At 40.9% G+C, this 24,670-nt stretch overlaps 1 protein-coding gene across 3 annotated transcripts; it reads left to right on the top strand.

Moving 5' to 3' along the window:
• Positions 1–1,432: 1,432 nt before the first annotated feature.
• On the top strand, positions 1,433–21,628 carry LOC106590892 (uncharacterized). 3 transcript variants are annotated; one of them, XR_006757917.2, is made up of 3 exons: positions 1,433–1,757; positions 2,669–2,822; positions 17,209–21,628. XR_006757917.2 is itself a non-coding variant. In XM_045690976.2 (2 exons), exons 1-2 carry the CDS (start codon positions 1,749–1,751, stop codon positions 12,003–12,005), a joined length of 1,620 nt encoding a protein of 539 aa, XP_045546932.1. In that variant the 5' UTR covers positions 1,456–1,748; the 3' UTR covers positions 12,006–12,659. The 3 variants fall into 3 exon arrangements, 1 of the variants encoding a protein (XP_045546932.1); XR_006757916.2 differs by lacking the exon at positions 17,209–21,628 and adding an exon at positions 10,395–10,643 and having other exon boundaries at positions 1,453–1,757; XM_045690976.2 differs by lacking the exons at positions 2,669–2,822; positions 17,209–21,628 and adding an exon at positions 10,395–12,659 and having other exon boundaries at positions 1,456–1,757.
• The last annotated feature ends 3,042 nt before the right edge of the window (positions 21,629–24,670 follow it).

The following is a 24,670-nucleotide window of genomic DNA, read 5'->3' on the forward strand; positions in this document are numbered from 1 at the left end:
TTTCGTCGTGACATTTTCCTCGCGCGTCCTACATTTTGAGTAGCTTACTGAACGCGCTAACAACATGGAGTTAGTTGGACATAAATTATTAACTTTATCGAACAAAACAACATTTATTGTGGACCTGGGATTTCTGGAAGTGCCTTCTGATGAAGATTATTAAAGGTAAGTGAATATTTATAATGCTATTTATGCATTTAGATGACTCCAAAATGGCGGGTATCTGTATTGCCTAGTGTATTTTTCTGAGCGCAGTACTCAGATTATTGCAAAGTGTGCTTTCCCAGTAAAGTTATTTTGAAATCTGTCAATGCGGTTGCATTCTGGAGGTGTTAATCTATAATTCTTTGAATAACAGTTTCATATTTTATCAACGTTTATAATGAATATTTTTGCAAATTGTTGTGCTGATTCACCGACAGTTTTGGGGGAAATACATTTTCTGAACGTCACGCGCCAATGTAAAATGCTGTTTTTGGATATAATAAAAATAATAATAATAATATTCCACCCGGACGATTCCAATGTCTTGAAAAACGTTATGGAACACAGCTACCTCATCACGTGAACGCGCGCCACAAAACTCATGTCATTTTCTGAGTCACCAACTTCCCGGCCTTCTTGTTCGCTCTCTGTTCACTGCAAAAGCCTGAAACTAGGTTCTAAAGACTGTTGACATCTAGTGGAAGCCTTAGGAAGTGCAAAATGAACCCTAAGTCACTGTGTGTTCGATAGGCAATGACTTGAAAAGACTACAAGCATCAGATTTCCATTTCCTGTTTGGATTTTTCTCAGGTTTTTGCAAGCCATATGAGTTCTGTTATACTCACAGACATCATTCAAACAGTTTTAGAAACTTCAGAGTGTTTTCTATCCAAATCTACTAATCATATGCATATTCTAGTTTCTGGGCCCGAGTAGTAGGCCATTTAATTTGGGTACGTTTTTCATCCGGCCGTGAAAATACTGCCCCCTACCCAAGAGAGGTTAGCAAAGGACATTTTAAATATTCATACTTTTACTTTTAATACTTAAGTATATTTGAGCAATGATATTTATTTAGTTACATAAGTATATTTAAAACCAAATACTTTTAGACTTTTACTCAAGTAGAATTTTACTGGGTGACTATCACTTGTACTTGTCATTTACAATTATGGTATCTTTATTTTGACTCAAGTACGACAATTGGGTACTTTTTCCACCACAATTTTTACCGGAGAATTACTTGTGAATTAGGTTTGATGCACCCATTGCAAAGACTTGCATAAACAGCTCTTTGTCCTGTCTGTGCTGTTAATGTACAGCAACCGCCATTTTAGCAGCAGCCAAAGACCGGAAGTAGTAATTCTCAGACACCTCTCACGAGAGGCCTATTCAAGATACTCCCTCTTTGCGCATGTGTTCCAAGTGACTGCCAAGCAAAGGTAGAAGATAGCAGACAACAAGATTCTTAACGTTTTCTTGACTTTATACTCGACTTTTATAGATCACGTAAAATGTTATCCAGGAACTTTCTGAAGTAATATTAGGCTACATGAGACGTTTATTTGTTTCAACTTAATTCCGTTTTGATATTGAAGTAGATGTTTGATTGCTCTGGTCTAGGGACGCATCATTTGCAGCCTTGGGAATCGAATTTTCTCTCCGCAACTCCCTAGTCATGATCTCTACACTACAACAAAGTAGTCTAACTGTACTGTAGACTACAACATTTCATTCCATACAAAGAAACAATATCTTCCACAATGGATCGGGTAAGTCTGGCTTTAACAGTATATGCTTGCTGTGTTGTACAAAATGTCTAGGCCTAGTTTTAATCGTCTTTGATCCTCCACATTCCTGTTGGGTTTAAACGTCTCGACCAAAAAAACAACGGTAAAACTTGTTGGGATTTTTCTTCTTCGTCAAAGTAGCTTACTACTATATCATGTTTAGGAATCGGTGATTATGAACGAATTATCTCTCCTTCCTCCACAAAGTGTTCACATTCCTTTCGAACACATTAGCCATTATTTGACCAGATACTCAAGTGGCCGTTCTAACATAGAATATAAATGTTTTCAACAATGGTAGGCAATCGGTAGAGAGGCAAGATCAGGTGGGACCATTATAGCCAATGAGAGGGCAGACATGCGTGTTTCCACAGCCACAGGCGTCTATATCGCATTTTTATTTATTTCGGGTTAGGAATAACGTTAGAAGTGTTGTTAAGTGTTGTTAAGGTTAGGGTTAAAATCACATTTTAATAAGATCAATAAGATCAATGGTAGAAATGGGCGTGGTTTGTGGCTTTGTTTGCGGTAACTAGTGACGTCCAGGCACTACTCCCATATGAAGTGTCCTACTTTTATCAATACTCTCCTAACAACCTAATCGTCACGAAATGTATATTAGATCAAATAAGGCAGAAGCCAGATTTTGGGCCCAGTTATCCCTCTCGCTTTACCTCTTCATCGCTGTTTGAAAGGAAATGACTGGTATGAGATATGGTGGAAACTAGCCCATTCCTCCACCAAACCAATACTATTAGATTAGTGGGAAGTAGTGAATGATTGAACATTTGAGGAAAAAGGAGATGTTCTAGGAATGCACCCAAATCAGAGGTTTAGACTAAATTAATACAATATTTGGTTTAATGTTAGTCTATGTTAAATACTTCCAACAGGACAAATCTAGCCCGTCCTTCTCCATCCACACTGAGTCCCCAGGTAAATCGCCTCCCTGTACTTAACTGCTGGGTCTGGTCGACTGCAGGAAAACAACGGGGCAGAGTGGAACTGAGAGAGGAGAAGAGGAACATGGAGATTTGATTTCATTAAGTAAGAACCATGGTGTGTGGATTAGATTACAGTCTGCTTCAGTAACAATTTAATTGATGACAATATCTGGTCGTTCCAACCAATTTTCATTTTATTTTTATTTATTACCCCTTTATTTAACCAGGTAGGCAAGTTGAGAACAAGTTCTCATTTACAATTGCGACCTGGCCAAGATAAAGCAAAGCATTTCGACAACATACAACAACACAGAGTTACACATGGAGTAAAACAAACATACAGTCAATAATACAGTAGAAAAATAAGTCTATATACAATGTGAGCAAATGAGGTGAGATAAGGGAGGTAAAGGCAAAAAGGCCATGGTGGCAAAGTAAATACAATATAGCAAGTAAAACACTGGAATGGTAGATTTGTAGTGGAAGAAAGTGCAAAGTAGAAATAGAAATAATGCAAAGGAGCAAAATAAATAAATAAATACAGTAGGGGAAGAGGTAGTTGTTTGGGCTAAATTATAGATGGGCTATGTACAGGTGCAGTGATCTGTGAGCTGCTCTGACAGCTGGTGCTTAAAGCTAGTGAGGGAGATAAGTGTTTCCAGTTTCAGAGATTTTTGTAGTTCGTTCCAGTCATTGGCAGCAGAGAACTGGAAGGAGAGACGGCCAAAGGAGGAATTGGCTATGGGGGTGACCAGAGAGATATACCTGCTGGAGTGAATGCTACAGGTGGGTGCTGCTATGGTGACCAGTGAGCGGAGATAAGGGGGGACTTTACCTACCAGGGTCTTGTAGATCACCTGGAGCCAGTGGGTTTGGCGATGAGTATGAAGCGAGGGCCAGCCAACGAGAGCGTACAGGTCGCAGTGGTGGGTAGTACATGGGGCTTTGGTGACAAAACGGATGGCACTGTGATAGAATGCATCCAATATATTGAGTAGGGTATTGGAGGCTATTTTGTAAATGACATCGCCGAAGTCGAGGATCGGTAGGATGGTCAGTTTTACGAGGGTATGTGTCAAAGGAATTATTCTATCCCAATGATAATAATTAACAATCAATAAGCCTTGACTAATACCCAAAGTTTGTAAGACAATGGGTTAATAATTAGGCAAGGACTCAGCTTTCTGCAAGAGGTTCGTACAGTTTATTCAGAGAACGTTCTTCCCAACATTAACAAAGAAGTTAATTTTATCCTCTCCGCTTACGCACACACCTCCACACCAAAAGTAGATAACCTACGCACACACATACAAACAGTAGGTGAACAGTATCTCTCCCCGGACTTCCCACCACTGTTAATCACTATCGAAAGCTTTGGCCAGGTCAATGAATACGGCAGCACAGTATTGTTTCTTATCGATGGTGGTTACAATATCATTTAGGACCTTGAGCGTGGCTGAGGTGCACCCATGACCAGCTCTGAAACCAGATTGCATAGCGGAGAAGGTGCGGTGGGATTCGAAATGGTCGGTAATCTGTTTGTTGACTTGGCTTTCGAAGACCTTAGAAAGGCAGGGTAGGATAGATATAGGTCTGTAGCAGTTTGTGTCAAGAGTGTCCCCTCCTTTGAAGAGGGGGATCAAATCAAATCAATTGTATTTATATAGCCATTCTTACATCAGCTGATATCTCAAAGTGCTGTACAGAAACCCAGCCTAAAACCCCAAACAGCAAGCAATGCAGGTGTAGAAGCACGGTGGCTAGGAAAAACTCCCTAGAAAGGCCAAAACCTAGGAAGAAACCTAGAGAGGAACCAGGCTATGAGGGGTGGCCAGTCCTCTTCTGGCTGTGCCGGAGATTGGAGATTATAACAGAACATGGCCAAGATGTTCAAATGTTCATAAATGACCAGCATGGTCAAATAATAATAATCATAGTAGTTGTCGAGGGTGCAACAAGTCAGCAACTCAAGAGTAAGTGTCACTTGGCTTTTTCATAGCCGATCTTTGAGAGTATCTCTACCGCTCCTGCTGTCTCTAGAGAGTTGAAAACAGCAGGTCTGGGACAGGTAGCACGTCTGGTGAACAGGTCAGGGTTCCAGCAGGTCTGGGACAGCAGGTCTGGAACAGGTAGCACGTCCGGTGAACAGGTCAGGGATCCATAGCCGCAGGCAGAACAGTTGAAACTGGAGCAGCAGCACGGCCAGGTGGACTGGGGTCAGCAAGGAGTCATCATGCCAGGTAGTCCTGAGGCATGGTCCTAGGGCTCAGGTCCTCCGAGAGAAAGAAAGAGGGAAAGAGAGAATTAGAGAGAGCATATTTAAATTCACACAGGACACCGGAAAAGACAAGAGAAATACTCCAGATGTGACAGACTGACCATAGCCCCCCGACACATAAACTACTGCAGCATAAATACTGGAGGCTGAGACAGGAGGGGTCAGGAGACACTGTGGCCCCATCCGATGAAACCCCCGGACAGGGCCAAACAGGTAGGATATAACCCCACTTTGCCAAAGCAGAGCCTCCACAACACTGGAGGGATATCTCCAACCACCAACATACCATCCCGGGACAAGGCCGAGTATAGCCCACAAAGATCTCCGCCACGGCACAGCCCAAAGGGGGGCGCCAACCCAGACAGGAAGACCACGTCAGTGACTCAACCCACTCAAGTGACGCACCCCTCCCAGGGACGGCATGGAAGAACACCAGTAAGCCAGTGACTCAGCCCCCGTAATAGGGGTAGAGACAGAGAATCCCAGTGGAAAGAGGGGAAACCGGCCAGGCAGAGACAGCAAGGGCGGTTCGTTGCTCCAGCCTTTCCGTTCACCTTCACACCCCTGGGCCAGACTACACTTAATCATAGGACCTACTGAAGAGATATGTCTTCAGTAAGGACTTAAAGGTTGAGACTGAGTCTGCGTCTCTCACATGGGTAGGCAGACTATTCCATAAAAATTGAGCTCTATAGGAGAAAGTCCTGCCTCCAGCTGTTTGCTTAGAAATTCTAGGAACAATTAGGAGGCCCGCATCTTGTGACCGTAGCGTACGTGTAGGTATGTACGGCAGGACCAAATCGGAAAGATAGGTAGGAGCAAGCCCATGTAATGCTTTGTAGGTTAGCAGTAAAACATTGAAATCAGCCCTTGCCTTAACAGGAAGCCAGTGTAGGGAGGCTAGCACTGGAGTAATATGATCAAATGTTTTGGTTCTAGTCAGGATTCTAGCAGCCGTATTTAGCACTAACTGAAGTTTATTTAGTGCTTTATCCGGGTAGCCGGAAAGTAGAGCATTGCAGTAGTCCAACCTAGAAGTAACAAAGGCATGGATTAATTTTTCTGCATCATTTTTGGACAGAAATTTTCTGATTTTTGCAATGTTACGTAGATGGAAAAAAGCTGTCCTTGAAACAGTCTTGATATGTTCTTCAAAAGAGAGATCAGGGTCCAGAGTAACGCCGAGGTCCTTCACAGTTTTATTTGAGACGACTGTACAACCATCCAGATTAATTGTCAGATTCAACAGAAGATCTTTGTTTCTTGGGACCTAGAACAAGCATCTCTGTTTTGTCCGAGTTTAAGAGTAGAAAGTTTGCAGCCATCCACTTCCTTATGTCTGAGACACAGGCTTCTAGCGAGGGCAATTTTGGGGCTTCACCATGTTTCATTGAAATGTACAGCTGTGTGTCATCCGCATAGCAGTGAAATTTAACATTATGTTTTCGAATGACATCCCCAAGAGGTAAAATATATAGTGAAAACAATAGTGGTCCTAAAACGGAACCTTGAGAACACCAAAATTTACAGTTGATTTGTCAGAGGACAAACCATTCACAGAGTCAAACTGATATCTTTCTGACAGATAAGACCTAAACCAGGCCAGAACTTGTCCATGTAGACCAATTTGGGTTTCCAATCTCTCCAAAAGAATGTGGTGATCGATGGTATCAAAAGCAGCACTAAGATCTAGGAGCACGAGGACAGACGCAGAACCTCGGTCTGACGTCATTAACCTGTTGGGGATAGGGGGCAGTATTGACACGGCTGGATAAAAACGTACCCGATTTAATCTGGTTACTACTCCTGCCCAGTAACTAGAATATGCATATAATTATTGGCTTTGGATAGAAAACACCCTAAAGTTTCTAAAACTGTTTGAATGGTGTCTGTGAGTATAACAGAACTCCTATGGCAGGCCAAAACCTGAGAAGATTTCAAGCAGGAAGTGGCCTGTCTGAGAAGTAGTGTTTCATCTTGGCTCTTTTTATTGAAGACTCCGGATCTGTGCAATAACGTGACACTTCCTACGTCTTCCATAGGGACTCAGAGCCCGGGAAAACGTTGAACGATATCGAGGCAGGCTCTGGCTGAAACACTTTATCGCTTTTGGCAAGTGGCCACTCAGAGTACTATGGGCTTAGGCGCGTGCCCGCTTCGACCGAATGCTTTGTTTTCCTGTCTGTTTATCTAAACGCAGATTCCCGGTCGGAATATTATCGCTTTTTTATGAGAAAAATGGCATAAAAATTGATTTTAAACAGCGGTTGACATGCTTCGAAGTACGGTAATAGAATATTTAGAATTCTTTTGTCACGAATTGCGCCATGCTCGTAACCCTGATTTAGCCTTTAGGATAGTGTCTAGAACGCACGAACATAACGCCGCTGTTTGGATATAACGATGGATTATTTTGGACCAAACCAACATTTGTTATTGAAGTAGAAGTCCTGGGAGTGCATTCTGACGAAGACAACAAAGGTAAGAACATTTTTCTTATAGTAAATCTGACTTTGATGAGTGCTAAACCTGCTGGGTGTCTAAATAGCTAGCCCTGTGATGCCGGGCTATCTACTGAGAATATTGCAAAATGTGCTTTCAACGAAAAGCTATTTTAAAATCGGACATATCGAGTGCATAGAGGAGTTCTGTATCTATAATTCTTAAAATAATTGTTATGCTTTTTGTGAACGTTTATCGTGAGTAATTTAGTAAATTCACCGGCAGTGTTCGGTGGGAATGCTAGTCACATGCTAGTCACATGCTAATGTAAAAAGCTGGTTTTTGATATAAATATGAACTTGATTGAACAAAACATGCATGTATTGTATAACATAATGTCCTAGGGTTGTCATCTGATGAAGATCATCAAAGGTTAGTGCTACATTTAACTGTGGTTTGGGTTTATGTGACATTATATGCTAGCTTGAAAAATGGGTGTCTGATTATTTCTGGCTCGGTACTCTGCTGACATAATCTAATGTTTTGCTTTCGTTGTAAAGCCTTTTTGAAATCGGACAGTGTGGTTAGATTAACGAGAGTCTTATCTTTAAAATTGTGTAAAATAGTCATATTTTTGAAAAATTGAAGTAATAGCATATCTAAGGATTTGAATAACGCGCCACAGGATTCAACTGGCTGTTGAGTAGCCCATAGAGGTTAAAAGGTAATTTACCACCTTCACAAGTGCAGTCTCAATGCTATGATGGGGTCTAAAACCAGACTGAAGCGTTTCGTGTACATTGTTTGTCTTCAGGAAGGCAGTGAGTTTCTGCGCAACAGCTTTTTCAAACATTTTTGAGAGGAATGGAAGATTCGATATAGGCCGATAGTTTTTTATAATTTCTGGGTCAAGATTTGGCTTTTTCAAGAGATGCTTTATTACTAGAGGCCATGATTATTTTCATCATTGTGTCAAGAGATATAGTACTAAAACACTTTAGTGTCTCCCTTGATCCTAGGTCCTGGCAGGGTTGTGCAGACTCAGGACAACGGAGCTTTGGAGGAATATGCAGATTTAAAGAGGAGTCCGTAATTTGCTTTCTAATGATCATGATCTTTTCCTCAAAGAAGTTCATGAATTCATCACTGCTAAAGTGAGAGCCATCCTCTCTTGGGGAATGCTGCTTTTTAGTTAACTTTGCGACAGTATCAAAAAGAAATTTCGGATTGTTCTTATTTTCCTCAATTAATTTGGAAAAATAGGATGATCGAGCAGCAGTGAAGGCTCTTCGATACTGCACGGTACTGTCTTTCCAAGCTAGTCGGAAGACTTCCAGTTTGGTGTGGCGCCATTTCCGTTCCAATTTTCTGGAAGCTTGCTTCAGAGCTTGTGTATTTTCTGTATACCAGGGTTAGCTATACATGATGACAGCAGCTGCTTTCCAATCTTTGGAAGTGTACCAAAAAAAGTTTGATTTCACATCATTTTAACATTCTGTCATAAAAAGCACATGTTCAACTTAATAAAACACATGTTTTGCCATCTCAAGAGGTTAAATGAAATATAAATCCTATAGTAAGAGCCAATGTGCCAAATAAAGTAACAGGGTTGACCGTAACAGGGGACTAGTGAAAACAACAAAAACATTACATTGGTAAAATAGTCCTTTAAATCAGCCATGAATCTGCTTGTGACAGGGGGAATGGAAGCTAGTATTGTGCAACAGGGAGTGGTAATTGAATGAAATCGTAACAAAAAAAGTTATTGTTAAAACATTTCTAGCATGTCTGTGTATGGATAGAAGGGTTGAGATGCTCAGTTTTCCACCACAAAACAGAATTTACAAAAAGAGTAGAACCATCTCACCTGCTCATACTGTATGATTTGACTATTAGATGTTCAATGTTTCTTATGCAAAAAATATTTTTTTAAAGATTAGTTTAACCATATTAAAACGAGAGTTCAGTTCACGTAACAGGGTTGACCTTAAAATGAGGGACAGACGTAAATGAATCACTAATCACATGAAATAAATCATGTTCTGAAATGACTGTCATAGTAACCAAATAACTAGGGCTTTACATGCACACATCATTTCCTATTAAACTGATTATGGCAGTAGGCCGAGTATGGCATTAGTCATGTAAACATCTTACTCTGCTGATCTTAACTGGTGTAAGGTCATAACCGAAGTAAGGATACGCCTTCAAAAATACCTGGTTTTCTGAACAATCTTAGAATGATTAGGACATGTGAACACTTTAATCAGCGTTATAGAGGTGTATTTAATCTGTGTATGTGTTAACACAAGCAGCGCCAGCTACTTCTTTTGACCGAGTCCAGTGAGTTCAGGAAAAACTGAAAATGTGCAGCTTAGAAGTAGTTTTCACATACAAACTTTATACTGCTTCAAAATAATAACATAGTCGCTGTGGTAGAACGTTTATTTTGATTGGCAATTTTCAGCGTTTATCAAAGACCCATAAGGTAGCCTTATTTCAGATGTGTCCATGTAAACATGTTTATTTGGGAAATTGTTCTTTCATAGTTTGTCAACATTTAAATCAAACTCCTATACTAATTGACTATTCACATTAATTGTATTATTCTGCACTTGTAACTTTACTCAATGATGGTAAAACTTGGAGTAATTATTGTATTGTGTGGGTTAAAATCTTTCTAAAAGTTAAACAGGGTTGACGGAGGGACCTGTTAAAATGCTGAATTGTGTCACTTTAGCAAGTTTTCATTCAAATACAAATCTGATTAATTGAATTCTCCATGTGTTCTGTATTAACTGGCAGTTTAATATAAGTTTTAAAATTCAATATTAGTATGCAATTATTACAGGAAAAATGTCAAAGGGACCCAAAAGGCATTCATTTCATAGAAAGACATCTGTTTATGGATCCATATTTGCAAAACGTAATTATTCAATGTATTTTTTTTCACAGGGAACAGCTGTAATCATTGCTCTCTGTGGGAGGGGCTTATCATCTGTGGAGCCTCAACAACATCATGATGCTGACAAGAAAGAGAAGAGTCTCTCCAGCTCAGAACACTTCAAGAAACACCGGCAGAGACGAATAGGGAAGAAACCTCACCACTGCTGCTTTGACTGTGGGAAGAGTTTTGCTAAGCAGTTGGAATTGATTATTCATGAGCCGATTCACAATAGAGAGAAACCGTATCACTGCTCTCAGTGTGGGAAGAGTTTAGCTGCATCTAAAATCTTAAAATCTCATCAGAGAATTCATACAGGGGAGAGGACTTACACCTGCTTTGATTGTGGGAAATACTTCAGTCATTCAGGAGACCTGACTGCACACCAACGCATACACACAGGAGAGAAGCCTTTTAGCTGTGATCAGTGTGGGAAGAGCTTCAATCATTCAGGAAACCTGACTCAACACCAACGCATACACACAGGAGAGAAGCCTTATAGCTGTGATCAGTGTGGGAAGAGTTTCAATCAATCAGGAGCCCTGACTTCACACCAACGCATACACACAGGAGAGAAGCCTTATAGCTGTGATCAGTGTGGGAAGAGCTTCAATCGTTCAGGATCCCTGTCTACACACCAAGGCATACACACAGGAGTGAAGCCTTATAGCTGTGATCAGTGTGGGAAGAGCTTCAATCATTCAGGAACCCTGACTAAACACCAACGCATACACACAGGAGAGAAGCCTTATAGCTGTGATCAGTGTGGTAAGAGCTTCAATCAATCAGGAGCCCTGACTACACACCAACGTATACACACAGGAGAGAAACCTTATAGCTGTGATCAGTGTGGGAAGAGCTTCAATCACTCAGGAGCCCTGACTACACACCAACGCATACACACAGGAGAGAAGCCTTATAGCTGTGATCAGTGTCGGAAGAGCTTCAATAATTCAGGAGACCTGACTAGACACAGACGCATACACACAGGAATGAGGCCTTATAGATGTGATCAGTGTGGGAAGAGCTTCAATCACTCAGGAGCCCTGACTACACACCAACGCATACACACAGGAGAGAAGCCTTATAGCTGTGATCAGTGTGGGAAGAGCTTCAATCGTTCAGGAAACCTGACTATACACCAACGCATACACACAGGAGAGAAGCCTTATAGCTGTGATCAGTGTGGGAAGAGCTTCAATCAATCAGGTGCCCTGACTACACACCAACGCATACACACAGGAGAGAAGCCTTATAGCTGTGATCAGTGTGGGAAGAGCTTCAATCGTTCAGGAAACCTGACTATACACCAACGCATACACACAGGAGAGAAGCCTTATAGCTGTGATCAATGTGGGAAGAGCTTTAATCTTTCAGGATACCTGACTACACACCAACGCATACACACTGGAGAGAAACCTTATAGCTGTGATCAGTGTGGGAAGAGCTTCAATAATTCAGGAGACCTGACTACACACCAACGCATACACACTGGAGAGAAACCTTACTCCTGTTTATGTGGAAAGAGCTTTGCTCATTCAGGGTCACTGAAAAAACACAAGGAAAGACATGCATGTTTTCTTTCATCTCCCTCATCTCAGCCACCGGTTCCAGATTCCTAAAAAAAGTTTAAATGGAAAACAACCTGTTATCCATCTCCCATTCTCTAACAGTTTACTAAGTCTGATTACCATGGTAACCTGTGTAGCATAATATGCAGCTCTGGATCCATATGTGTCAAGCGTCTTGGAGTAGGAGTGCTGTGTGTGTGGTGGGGTGGGGGTGTTCAGAGCTGTATCTTATTTCATTAACTCCTATTTTTCATTAAATAATGGACAATAATGTTTCTCCAATAATAGGTGTATATTCATGTGTGAGGGAAATGTTGTCTGAAGGGAGAGCCTTGAATTGTACATCTTGTCTCATACAGTCATTAGTTCCTGTAGGTGCTGGGTAGAGATGTGAGGGGGAGACGGTCATGACCCCCTCAGACATTTTGACAGAACGTCCAGAATATGTTCTATAAGTTACATGCAGGAACCAAACGTTAATGATGAATAATGTAAATCAATATAACTTGTCTGTGTAAGCAGTGTATAAGAGAACTAACTGCCCGAAAGAGCTGCTGACGGACGTGTACTATGGTGCATTAAGTTTGTTGGAACCTCTCCAGCTTGCTGATATTAAAGAATGATTCATTTTTGTTTGACTTTGATTCTCTGCTGGTAATTTCCATGACGTTTTCAATACATCAATAAATGAAATCCATTATCTTATGTTAAGGAGATGTGTCGCACTGTATGAGGCAAATGGTGGTCACACAAGACACTGACAACCTTAAGGTATCTGTGACCAACAGATGCATATTTGTATTCCCAGTCATGTGAAATCCATAGATTAGGGTCTAATTCATTTATAATAATTGCCTGATTTCTTTATATAAACTGTAACTCAGTAAAATTGTAGAAATTGTTCAGTTTATATTTTTGTTGAGTGCAATAATAATTGAAACTAATTGAATAAATGATTGGGCCTACTACTGTTTTAGGTGTTCTGGGTAAGAACTGTTTCAACGTAACTTACACCCAACAGAGTATCTGTGCTGTGAAGGGCTCAACAGTGGAACTGCCTTGCACATATCAACATCCAAGTTATCATGTAGTCTCAGAGCTAAACTGGTATCTCCAAGAGAAATGTAATGAGGTGCCTAAAATCCTGAGCCCGGTGCCACAGTATGCAGGTCGTGCTGAGTACCTTGGGACTAAAGAGAATGACTGCAACCTGAGAATCTTAGACCTGAGAGAGGTTGATTCAGCTGAGTACAAGTTCAGTTTTAAAACACTGAAATTAATTTTAGTCTAAGGCTGTAACATAACAAAATGTGGAAAAAGTCAAGGGTTCTGAATACTTTCCGAATGCACTGTGTGGGTCTATATATGTTTTTCATTTTAAATGAATCAGTCCAATACGTCTAAAACACTTGAAATTAGTCTCATTATTGTTTGAGGATTTGATCAGATACATTTAGTTTCAGGTGTTCATGGTCAGAGCTGTTTTTAGCTAAATAAAAAGCAGCATTCCCCAAGAGAGGATGGCTTTCACTTCAGCAGTAATACATTTATGAACTTCTTTGAGGAAAAGATCATGATCATTAGAAAGCAAATTACGGACTCCTCTTTAAATCTGCGTATTCCTCCAAAGCTCCGTTGTCCTGAGTCTGCACAACTCTGCCAGGACCTAGGATGAAGGGAGACACTTAAGTGTTTTAGTACTATATCTCTTGATACATTGATGAAAATAATCATGGCCTCTAAACCTGCAAGCTGCATACTGGACCCTATTCCAACTAAACTACTGAAAGAGCTGCTTCCTGTGCTTGGCCCTCCTATGTTGAACATAATAAATGGCTCTCTATCCACCGGATGTGTACCAAACTCACTAAAAGTGGCAGTAATAAAGCCTCTCTTGAAAAATCAAAATCTTGACCCAGAAATTATAAAAAACTATCGGCCTATATCGAATCTTCCATTCCTCTCAAAAAATTTTGAAAAAGCTGTTGCGCAGCAACTCACTGCCTTCCTGAAGACAAACAATGTATACGAAACGCTTCAGTCTGGTTTTAGACCCCATCATAGCACTGAGACTGCACTTGTGAAGGTGGTAAATTACCTTTTAATGACGTCAGACCGAGGCTATGCATCTGTCCTCGTGCTCCTAGATCTTAGTGCTGCTTTTGATACCATCGATCACCACATTCTTTTGGAGAGATTGGAAATCCAAATTGGTCTACATGGACAAGTTCTGGCCTGGTTTAGATCTTATCCGTCGGAAAGATATCAGTTTGTCTCTGTGAATGGTTTGTCCTCTGACAAATCAACTGTACATTTTGGTGTTCCTCAAGGTTCCGTTTTAGGACCACTATTGTTTTCACTATATATTTTACCTCTTTTGGATGTCATTCGAAAACATAATGTTAAATTTCACTGCTATGCGGATGACACACAGCTGTACATTTCAATGAAACATGGTGAAGCCCCAAAATTACCCTAGCTAGAAGTCTGTGTTTCAGACATAAGGAAGTGGATGGCTGCAAACGTTCTACTTTTAAACTCGGACAAAACAGAGATGCTTGTTCTAGGTCCCAAGAATCAAAGAGATCTTCTGTTGAATCTAACAATTAATCTGGATGGTTGTACAGTCGTCTCAAATAAAACTGTGAAGGACCTCGGCGTTACTCTGGACCCTGATCTCTCTTTTGAAGAACATCAAGACTGTTTCAAGGACAGCTTTTTTCCATCTACGTAACATTGCAAAAATCAGAAACTTTCTGTCCAAAAATGATGCTGAAAAATGAATCCATGCTTTTGTTACTTCTAGGTTGGACTACTGCAATGCTCTACTTTCCGGCTACCAGGATAAAGCACTAAATAAACTTCAGTTAGTGCTAAATACGGCTGCTAGAATCCTGACTAGAACCAAAAAATGTGATCATATTACTCCAGTGCTAGCCTGCCTACACTGGCTTCCTGTTAACCTCTATGGGCTACTCAACAGCCAGTGTAATCCCGTGGCGCGATATTCAAATACCTTAGAAATGCTATTACTTAAATTTCTCAAACATATGACTATTTTACACCATTTTAAAGACAAGACTCTCGTTAATCTAACCACACTGTCCGATTTCAAAAAGGCTTTACAACGAAAGCAAAACATTAGATTATGTCAGCAGAGTACCCAGCCAGAAATAATCAGACACCCATTTTTCAAGCTAGCATATAATGTCACATAAACCCAAACCACAGCTAAATGCAGCACTAACCTTTGATGATCTTCATCAGATGACACACCTAGGACATTATGTTATACAATACATGCATGTTTTGTTGAATCAAGTTCATATTTATATCAAAAACCAGCTTTTTACATTAGCATGTGACTAGCATTCCCACCGAACACTTCCGGTGAATTTACTAAATTACTCATGATAAACGTTCACAAAAATCATAACAATTATTTTAAGAATTATAGATACAGAACTCCTATATGCACTCGCTATGTCCGATTTTAAAAGAGCTTTTTGTTGAAAGCACATTTTGCAATATTCTAAGTAGATAGCCCGGCATCACAGGGCTAGCTATTTAGACACCCACCAAGTTTAGCCCTCATCGAAGTCAGATTTACTATAAGAAAAATGTTATTACCTTTGCTGTTCTTCGTCAGAATGCACTCCCAGAACTTCTACTTCAATAACAAATGTTGGTTTGGTCCCAAATAATCCATAGTTATATCCAAATAGCGGCGTTTTGTTCGTGCGTTCAAGACACTATCCGAAGGGTAAATAAGGGTTATGCGCCCGACGTGTATCGTGACCAAAAAATTCTAAATATTCCATTACCGTACTTCGAAGCATGTCAACCGCTGTTTAAAATCCATTTTTATGCCATTTTTCTCGTAAAAAAGCGATAATATTCCGACCTGGAGTGGTTGTTTTCGTTCAAAGAGAGAGAAAGTAAACATGGTGTCAGCTCGGGCACGCGCCCCCCAGTCTCATTGTTCTCAGATCGACCACTTACAAAATGAGCTAATGTTTTTCAGCCAGGGCCTGCAAAGCCACCATTCAGCTTTCTGGCGCCTTCTGAGAGCCTATGGGAGCGTTAGAAAATGGCACGTCATGCCAGAGATCCCCTGTTTTGGTTAGAGATGATCAAGAAGGCCATGAAATGGTCAGAGGGAGCGCTTCCTGTTTGGAATCTTCTCAGGTTTTGGCCTGCCAAATGAGTTCTGTTATACTCACAGACACCATTCAAACAGTTTTAGAAACTTTAGGGTGTTTTCTATCCAAATCAAACAATTATATGCATATTCTAGTTACTGGGCAGGAGTAGAAACCAGATTAAATCGGGTACGTTTTTTATCCGGCCGTGCAAATACTGCCCCCTAGCCCCAACAGGTTAAGGCAAGGGCTGATTTCAAGGTTTTACTGCTAACATACAAAGCATTACATGGGCTTGCTCCTACCTATCTTTCCGATTTGGTCCTGCCGTACATACCTACACGTACGCTACGGTCACAAGACGCAGGCCTCCTAATTGTCCCTAGAATTTCTAAGCAAACAGTTGGAGGCAGGGCTTTCTCCTATAGAGCTCCATTTTTATGGAATGGTCTGCCTACCCATGTGAGAGACGCAGACTCAGTCTCAACCTTTAAGTCTTTACTGAAGACTCATCTCTTCAGTAGGTCCTATGATTAAGTGTAGTCTGGCCCAGGAGTGTGAAGGTGAACGGAAAGGCTGGAGTAACGAACCGCCCTTGCTGTCTCTGCCTGGCCGGTTCCCCTCTCTTCACTGGGATTCTCTGCCTCTAACCCTATTACAGGGGCTGAGTCACTGGCTTATTGGTGTTCTTCCATGCCATCCCTAGGAGGGGTGCGTCACTTGAGTGGGTTGAGTATCTGACGTGGTCTTCCTGTCTGGGTTGTGCCGTGGCGGAGATCTTTGTGGGCTATACTTGGCCTTGTCTCAGGATGGTAAGTTGGTGGTTGGAGATATCCCTCCAGTGGTGTGGGGGCTGTGCTTTGGCAAAGTGGGTGGGGTTATATCCTGCCTGTTTGGCCCTGTCCGGGGGTATCATCGGATGGGGCCACAGGGTCTCCTGACCCCTCCTGTCTCAGCCTCCAATATTTATGCTGCAGTAGTTTATGTGTCAGGGGGGCTAGGGTCAGTCTGTTACATCTGGAGTATTTCTCTTGTCTTATCCGGTGTCCTGTGTGAATTTAAATATGCTCTCTCTAATTCTCTCTTTCTCTCTTTCTTTCTTTCTCTCGGAGGACCTGAGCCCTAGGACCATGCCTCAGGACTACCTGGCATGATGACTCCTTGCTGCCCCCAGTCCACCTGGCCGTGCTGCTGCTCCAGTTTCAACTGTTCTGCCTGCGGCTATGGATCCCTGACCTGTTCACTGGACGTGCTATCTGTTCCAGACCTGCTGTCCCAGACCTGCTGGAACCCTGACCTGTTCACCGGACGTGCTACCTGTCCCAGACCTGCTGTTTTCAACTCTCTAGAGACAGCAGGAGCGGTAGAGATATTCTCAAAGATCGGCTATGAAAAAGCCAACTGACACTTACTCTTGAGTTGCTGACTTGTTGCACCCTCGACAACTACTATGATTATTATTATTTGACCATGCTGGTCATTTATGAACATTTGAACATCTTGGCCATGTTCTGTTATAATCTCCCATCTCCGGCACAGCCAGAAGAGGACTGGCCACCCCTCATAGCCTGGTTCTTCTCTAGGTTTCTTCCTAGGTTTTGGCCTTTCTAGGGAGTTTTTCCTAGCCACTGTGCTTCTACACCTGCATTGCTTGCTGTTTGGGTTTTTAAGCTGGGTTTCTGTACAGCGCTTTGAGATATCAGCTGATGTAAGAAGGGCTATATAAATACATTTGATTTGATTTGATTTTTGAATGTGACTTACACCAAGAGGAGTATATGTGCCTTGAAGGGGTCAACAGTGGACATTACCTTCACGTATAGACATCCCAGCTGGCACAACGTCACAGAAGTATCCTGGTTCAACAAATGGGAGTCTGGAGTTACTACAGATCTAAGCCAGGACACAGAGTGTGCAGGTCATATGAAGTACCATCAGTGTTATAGTCATGAGAATAAAACAGGTTCAAAACAATTGACAGAGAAACACTTTACTTACAGTGCTACACAACTGTTATGATAAGTTATTTTTCCTGCTTAATTTGATCAGCTGTAGTTATTCACCAGTTATAAAGTGTGTTGTCTATCTTTATGTTTCTATGGCTGCAGGAAGGGAGACGCAGCAACGGGCTTGAGAACAGCAGGAATAGAAACATAGGCCTGTGGTTTACACACAACTCTCAGCAACTGTGTAACAAACTCCTTCAGAGTGATTTATTTTGTTTAACTAAGCAAGTCTATTAAGAACAATTCTTATTTACAAGGACGGCCTACCAAATGGCCTCCAGTGGGGACGGAATCTTTCCAAGACTTTCATTTCACATTATCATTTTGATTTATTAACTTGATTATTCATTTATTCATTTGTTGACGTGTAAAACAGGAAGGCCTCCAAATCCACCTCTGACACAAGGGACACAGCAGACGATGGACAGGTGAGTTAAGATCACATAGTATTTTATTAATTAAAGCTCCAGCAGCACTACACCCTGGTGACATTCATTTACTACATCACTACACCCTGGTTACACCTCAACACCTGGTGACATTAATTTACTACACCTCCACACCTGGTGACATTCATTTACTTCATCACTACACCCTGGTTACACCTCCACACCTGGTGACATTAATTTACTACATCACTACACCTCCACACCTGGTGACATTAACTTACTACATCACTACACCCTGGTTACACCACCCCACCTGGTGACATTCTGAAATTATGGAAAGGATGATTGGAGAGAGAGAATTCGCCATCAGAGTAGGACTGCTGATCTGGGATCAGTTCGACTCTGTCCATATAACATTCGTTGTAAGGATTGGGCCAAGGTGCAGCGGGAACGTGTATACTCATCCTCTTTATTACTCAAAAGAAGGAAAAAACAAACAGATCATGTATACAAACCAATGACCGCCACTAACAGTCCTGTCAGGTGCACAGACACTAAACAGGAGACAACTACCCACAAATCCCATTACAAAAACACCCCTATACATAGGACCTTCAATCAGAGGCAACGAGGAACAGCTGCCTCCAATTGAAGGTCCAATCAACAAACCCTAAACATAGAAATAGAAAGACTGAACATAGAAATACACTAACATAGAACATAGACCAAAAACCCCGGAACACTCTAAACAAACACCCCTCTTACATAAGCACATAGACCAACAAACCCCGAGACACTCTAAACAAACACCCCCTGCCACGTCCTGACCAAACTACGATAACAAATAACCAAATAACCCCTTTTACTGGTCTGACCTTTGGTAAATTCTTAGTCTGGATTGTTGTCTTGTGTCAAAATGGACCCTGTACATTCATGAAATATGATTATTAAAGGAGGGTTCACCTGCTACCACTGTAGTAGTACCTAATACATATAGAAAACTTGTATCAGCTGTTGTAGATTCATTTTATGATGATGAGCATTTGCTCCAGTATTAAAGTTGCCTTGCAGTGGCCACCACCACTCCTCCAGCCACATCTGGAACTACAAGACAGACCAACAGAGAGACACGCACACTGAGTCTGAGAGCTGGGATAAATAGACAAATGTAAAACAAATGTTGCTTATTCATAGGTTGCACCTCAGACAGTGGGTCACGTCATGTCATTGTTATGAATGTTCTCCAAGCCTCCCCCTGCTGTCGGTGCTATAGACGTGCACAAAAGTCGTGATGGGTCAAGGCTAACGACTATATAATAACAAACGTTTTTTTCTTTTTTTTTTATCCAACCACAGGAGCTCACTCTCAATGTTCAAAATACACCAGAGAGCATCATTTAGCCACAGAGGATCAATAGTTTCAAAAAATAACTGTGGATTAAGTTTACATTTTATCACAAGCACATACAGGTAAGCTCTTTCTTAACAATGCAGAGTTCAATTTCTTTTTTTTTAATTGCTAAGGAAATAGTAACACTAAATAACAATAACGAGGCTATATACAAGGAGTACCGGTACCAAGTCAATGTGAAGGGGTAAAAGGTAGTTTAGGTAATTGTGGTAATATGTACATGTAGGTAGGGGTAAAAGGGACTAGGCAATCTGCACGTGTGTAATGTTGAGATGGAATTGTATACAAGGAGTATACTTCCTAACATCCTGCCAAATTTATGACCATATTAGAGACACATATTTCACTCAGATTAAACAAACTCAAAGAATTTGAAAACAAAATACAATTTTGATAAATTCACATATCTATTATGTGAAATACCACGGTGTGCAATCACAGCAGCAAGATTTGTGACCTGTTGCCACAAGAAAAGGCCAACCAGTGTGGTGGCTAATTTCTGCATTACCAAATGAGAAGAGTTACAAACACACCAGTCCGAGTTAAACTACATCTTTAATAATTAAGATACTTTTGCAAAAGTACTTGACCCCCAATAATGCACTCTTTCGAATGAACTATTGAATGAGGTAATTACACAATGGCTACAGAGATCTTTTATAACAACGATACACCCCCTTCAACTGTCACGTCCTGACCAGCAGAGGGTGTTGTTGTGTAGTTTTTGGTCAGGACATGGCAGAGTATGTCTGTGTATGTGTATTTCTATGTGGGTCTGTGTGGCTCCCGATCAGGGACAGCTGGTTATCGTTGTTCCTGATTGGGAGTCATATAATTAGAAGTATGTTTGTCACTTGGGTTTGTGGGTGGTTGAGTTAACACTGCTATTCGTTTGTTCGTAAGTAGCCTGTTGTGAGTGTTTATTGTTTTTCTGTGTATACTTTACTTATATTAAAAAGATGAGTATCCACATTCTGCATGCAGTTTGGTCTCTTCAACACGGCTTCAACATTTGTGACATCAACGTACATTGACAAACCACAGATACTTAGTAACAGTTCACAAAGGTTAAGTTTTGTATGACAGATATCCATAAAACACAGCAGACAGTAACTGCTATGTCAACCTGGTTCATTGAATAGCCCAGTATCTGGTCTCCTTAGAACCGTCCCTCCCTGGTACGGTATAGAACAAAAACACAATTTCATCCAATGGCATATATCAATTGTCTACTCTAGATACTCCCATCTCAAGCAAACCCCCTCTTGACCCTACTCCTGGACAGGCTCACTGGGGAGGGAGCCTCTAGGCCATATATTATCACAGGATAAGTGTGAGATCTAAGAGAGGACATACAAGGGTCCATTTACTGCCATAATCCTCCCCACAATAAAGAAAAAGAGGGAGTGACTTGCTCACAGACATTGTGGAGACAAGTCATTGGTTACCCATTAATCACGCCATCCCTTCACATGGTTTAAGAATAGGCAAAGACACATTCCCATGATGACAAATCTGACCTCTCCCCTCCCTGGGCCCCAAGTGTCTGAGCCCCAGCTAAGGTAGACGTGCAACTCCAATGGACACTTTCTAATGACAAGTACCTCAAATAAGCATATTATAATAATAAAACATCTTAATTATCTATGTTACCCAACTAATTCTGATTCGTCCATGACACCAGTGAAGAACAAACACCATTGTAAATACAACCTATATTGATGTTTATTTATTTTCCCTTTTGTACTTTAACTATTTGCACATCATTTCAACACTGTATATAGACATAATATGATTTGAAATGTCTTCATTCATTTGGAACTTTTGTGAGTGTAATGTTTACTGTTCATTTTTGTATTGTTTATTTCACTTTTGTTTATTATCTATTTCACTTGTAAACATATGATTCCCATGCCAATAAAGCACCTTAAATTGAAATTGAGAGAGAAAGAGAGATAAAGAAAAGAGAGAGAGCAGGGTTGTACACTGAGGTTAGATGGGAATTCAATACGTACATTCCAAAATGGTGACAAATACTGACATTTAATCAATTACAAATTATATGACCCTCCCCTGGACTAAATTTTTTTTTTAAACACTAAACCCTCCCCCTGACTGAAATTGAAATAGAATGACCCTCCCCCATTCTCCTCCGTGAAATACAGTAATTGCATACATTTCTGCCTGTCCCTAAAGCATAATGGATTTATACTATAGGATTGGGGGCGGAAATGCAAGATATTGGATGTCAACCACTAATAACGTCCACTGAAGAAGTACAACAATTTCGTCTTTGCAAATATATTTCGGTATGTGAGATAATTGACTTGTTCTCTGTAATATCGCATAGGTTTGGAATCGTGACATTATCTACCGTGGAGGAAAATAAGCAGGTTTCTCGACTCATCTGACTTTTCGTTTAGCAACCGCGTGACCCAGCATGACAACGTGAACCAGATTGTTCCACAGTCTGCTGGGTGAGGCGATATACGTTCCTCCATTCATTAACGAATGGGGTTCCTATATTCTCCTTTCTTTAAATATCTCTACCATGAACTCTTAAATTGAGATAGCTGTGTATTTTGCTACTGTATGGCCAGTGTGAGCCAGAATGCTAACTAGCCAGCTACATGTCAGTCTGTAGTTGTCCTTTCAAATGCGGTGGTCACTGGATAAACGAGCTCTGAGTTGAACATATGTCAGAAAACAAACTAGTAGCCAGTTGTTGTTGCCCATGGTGGAATCATATCAAACCCACAGGCTCGTGAAGCACATATGTCCCTACACGAACTCCCGAGTCAGCTAGCATCGCGAACTATCATTTCGCTAGTTAGCTAAGCTGTTTTATGACAAAACAGATGATATTAATCAAACACTAACGTTAGCTAGCAAGCCATCCTCGGCGACAATGTTATTGTGGCGCATGAATGTCATATTTGTGTTTAACTGTATGCTGTCATTGAAGTTAATGCTTACTATTAGGTTTCAAATCCGAAGTAAGATAAATTGTCCGTTATGTTTTGTGTTTCGTTAAGAACTCAGAATTTCGACTCCCGGAACACTTAAAACAAAGTAACTGTACTACTGTAGCCAACACACTTCTTGTCTAAGACAAGTTGTCTGATGAAGAAACAATAGATTCCACAACGGATCCGTTAAGTCTGGTTTCCTTTTAACAGTATAGGCCTGCTGTTGCTATATCAAATGCATAGGCCTATGTAACAGGTGTAAAATATACGAAAATCCATCATATTTATTTTAAGGTTATTCTGAGATACTATTTTATTGTAATTATTTTCTAAATTGTGTTAGTGCTGTGATGTCATCAACGGGAGCCATTATTTTACTTCTCAGTTTACTCAGTGTTGCATTGCTGTTTATATCAATATATATTAATGTGAATGGGGATAATGTTTGAGTGCAACTTTGCAAGGCTAACCCAGCTACCGTTAGCTTTGTTGCAGGAGAGGGTCTCTTTCAGGTTGTTAAGTCGCGTCAATTCGAATCTGGTATCGGAACAAAATAGTCAGCACACAGTAACTACTGATTTCTTTGTACTTTAATTAATGCAAACACTTGAAGGGTAAATAGGTGGTTCGTATATACGGGCTCCCTGTAACACCTCGCAGGGCAAAAGAGAGAACACATCCTTTGCTTTTCATTAAATACTCTGACAGAGATAGTTCCTGCTCACTGCTGGCCTGTCAGAGGGAGGATGAGCGTGGTTTAAACTTACTCATCCTATCGTTGGCGTGCAGGTTGGTCCCAACCTCGAGACGCCTCCTGTTGCCGGGCGTAGTTATTATCTTTGGCAGTCGATTTATCTTGTGGCTGCACAACGCACAGTTCTCTAAAACCCCGACACCCCTCCGCATATACATTTCACCCATATCCTGACGTTATCATTTAACAAGCTCTTCCACATCCCTGATTTACAGCATCTGCATTCTTTCCATATGACTCACCATCCCATGAGCCCCTTCCTCTCACACAGCAGTATGCTCTTATCATATAGAGAATAAACTTAATATTATAGCATAGCTTCTTTGTTATATTATATAGGTTATGCAAACAAATAGTTGGTCAAACCCTAACAAGGTGCAGACATCTTGAGGTTTCTGATGATTTTCTCAGGGCATTCTGCACTGTCTTTTATCAGGCAAATATACTTGTATGGGAGTCCAGATGGCAGCACTAACTTTTGCCTTGTATTTGTATCCATTTCTTCCAGGTATGTTGTGAAATGTGAGGATTTTGTATTTTATGTTTAATGTGCCTAGTTAGCTGTCGTTCATTTTGTTAGCTGTCTGGTCATGTCAAAAATGGCGTTGTTGCTTCATTAGTATGCCTCAGGTATAATGGTACAGTAGTACACTCTAAGAAATATTTAGCACAAATTATTAGTGTATTGGTGTACAACATTTTTAAAATGAAATATTTTTGTTGTTGATGCTTTTACTAATGAGTATGCTCAGAGCGTGATGAGGAGAGGCAAATATACTTGTATGGGAGTCCAGACGGCAGCATTAACTTTTGCCTTGTATTTGTATCCATTCCATGAAGTCATTAAAAGAGAGACAACCAGCAGAATTGTGTCCAGAGCCTTGTCTTCCACCTACACCTTACCAGAACACAACGCAGAACGGTACCGGTACAGAACCGGTTACATTGTTGCGGTGACCCAGATCAACGTGGATCATTATGAATCGCCGTTGATCAACACCAGCTTGGTCGCCGGGAGTTGCTATGCTATAATAAATTGGTTGGA

This window comes from Salmo salar, chromosome 12 (genome assembly GCF_965601325.2).
Source record: "Salmo salar chromosome 12, fSalSal1, whole genome shotgun sequence".
NCBI classification, from domain to species: Eukaryota; Metazoa; Chordata; class Actinopteri; order Salmoniformes; family Salmonidae; genus Salmo; species Salmo salar.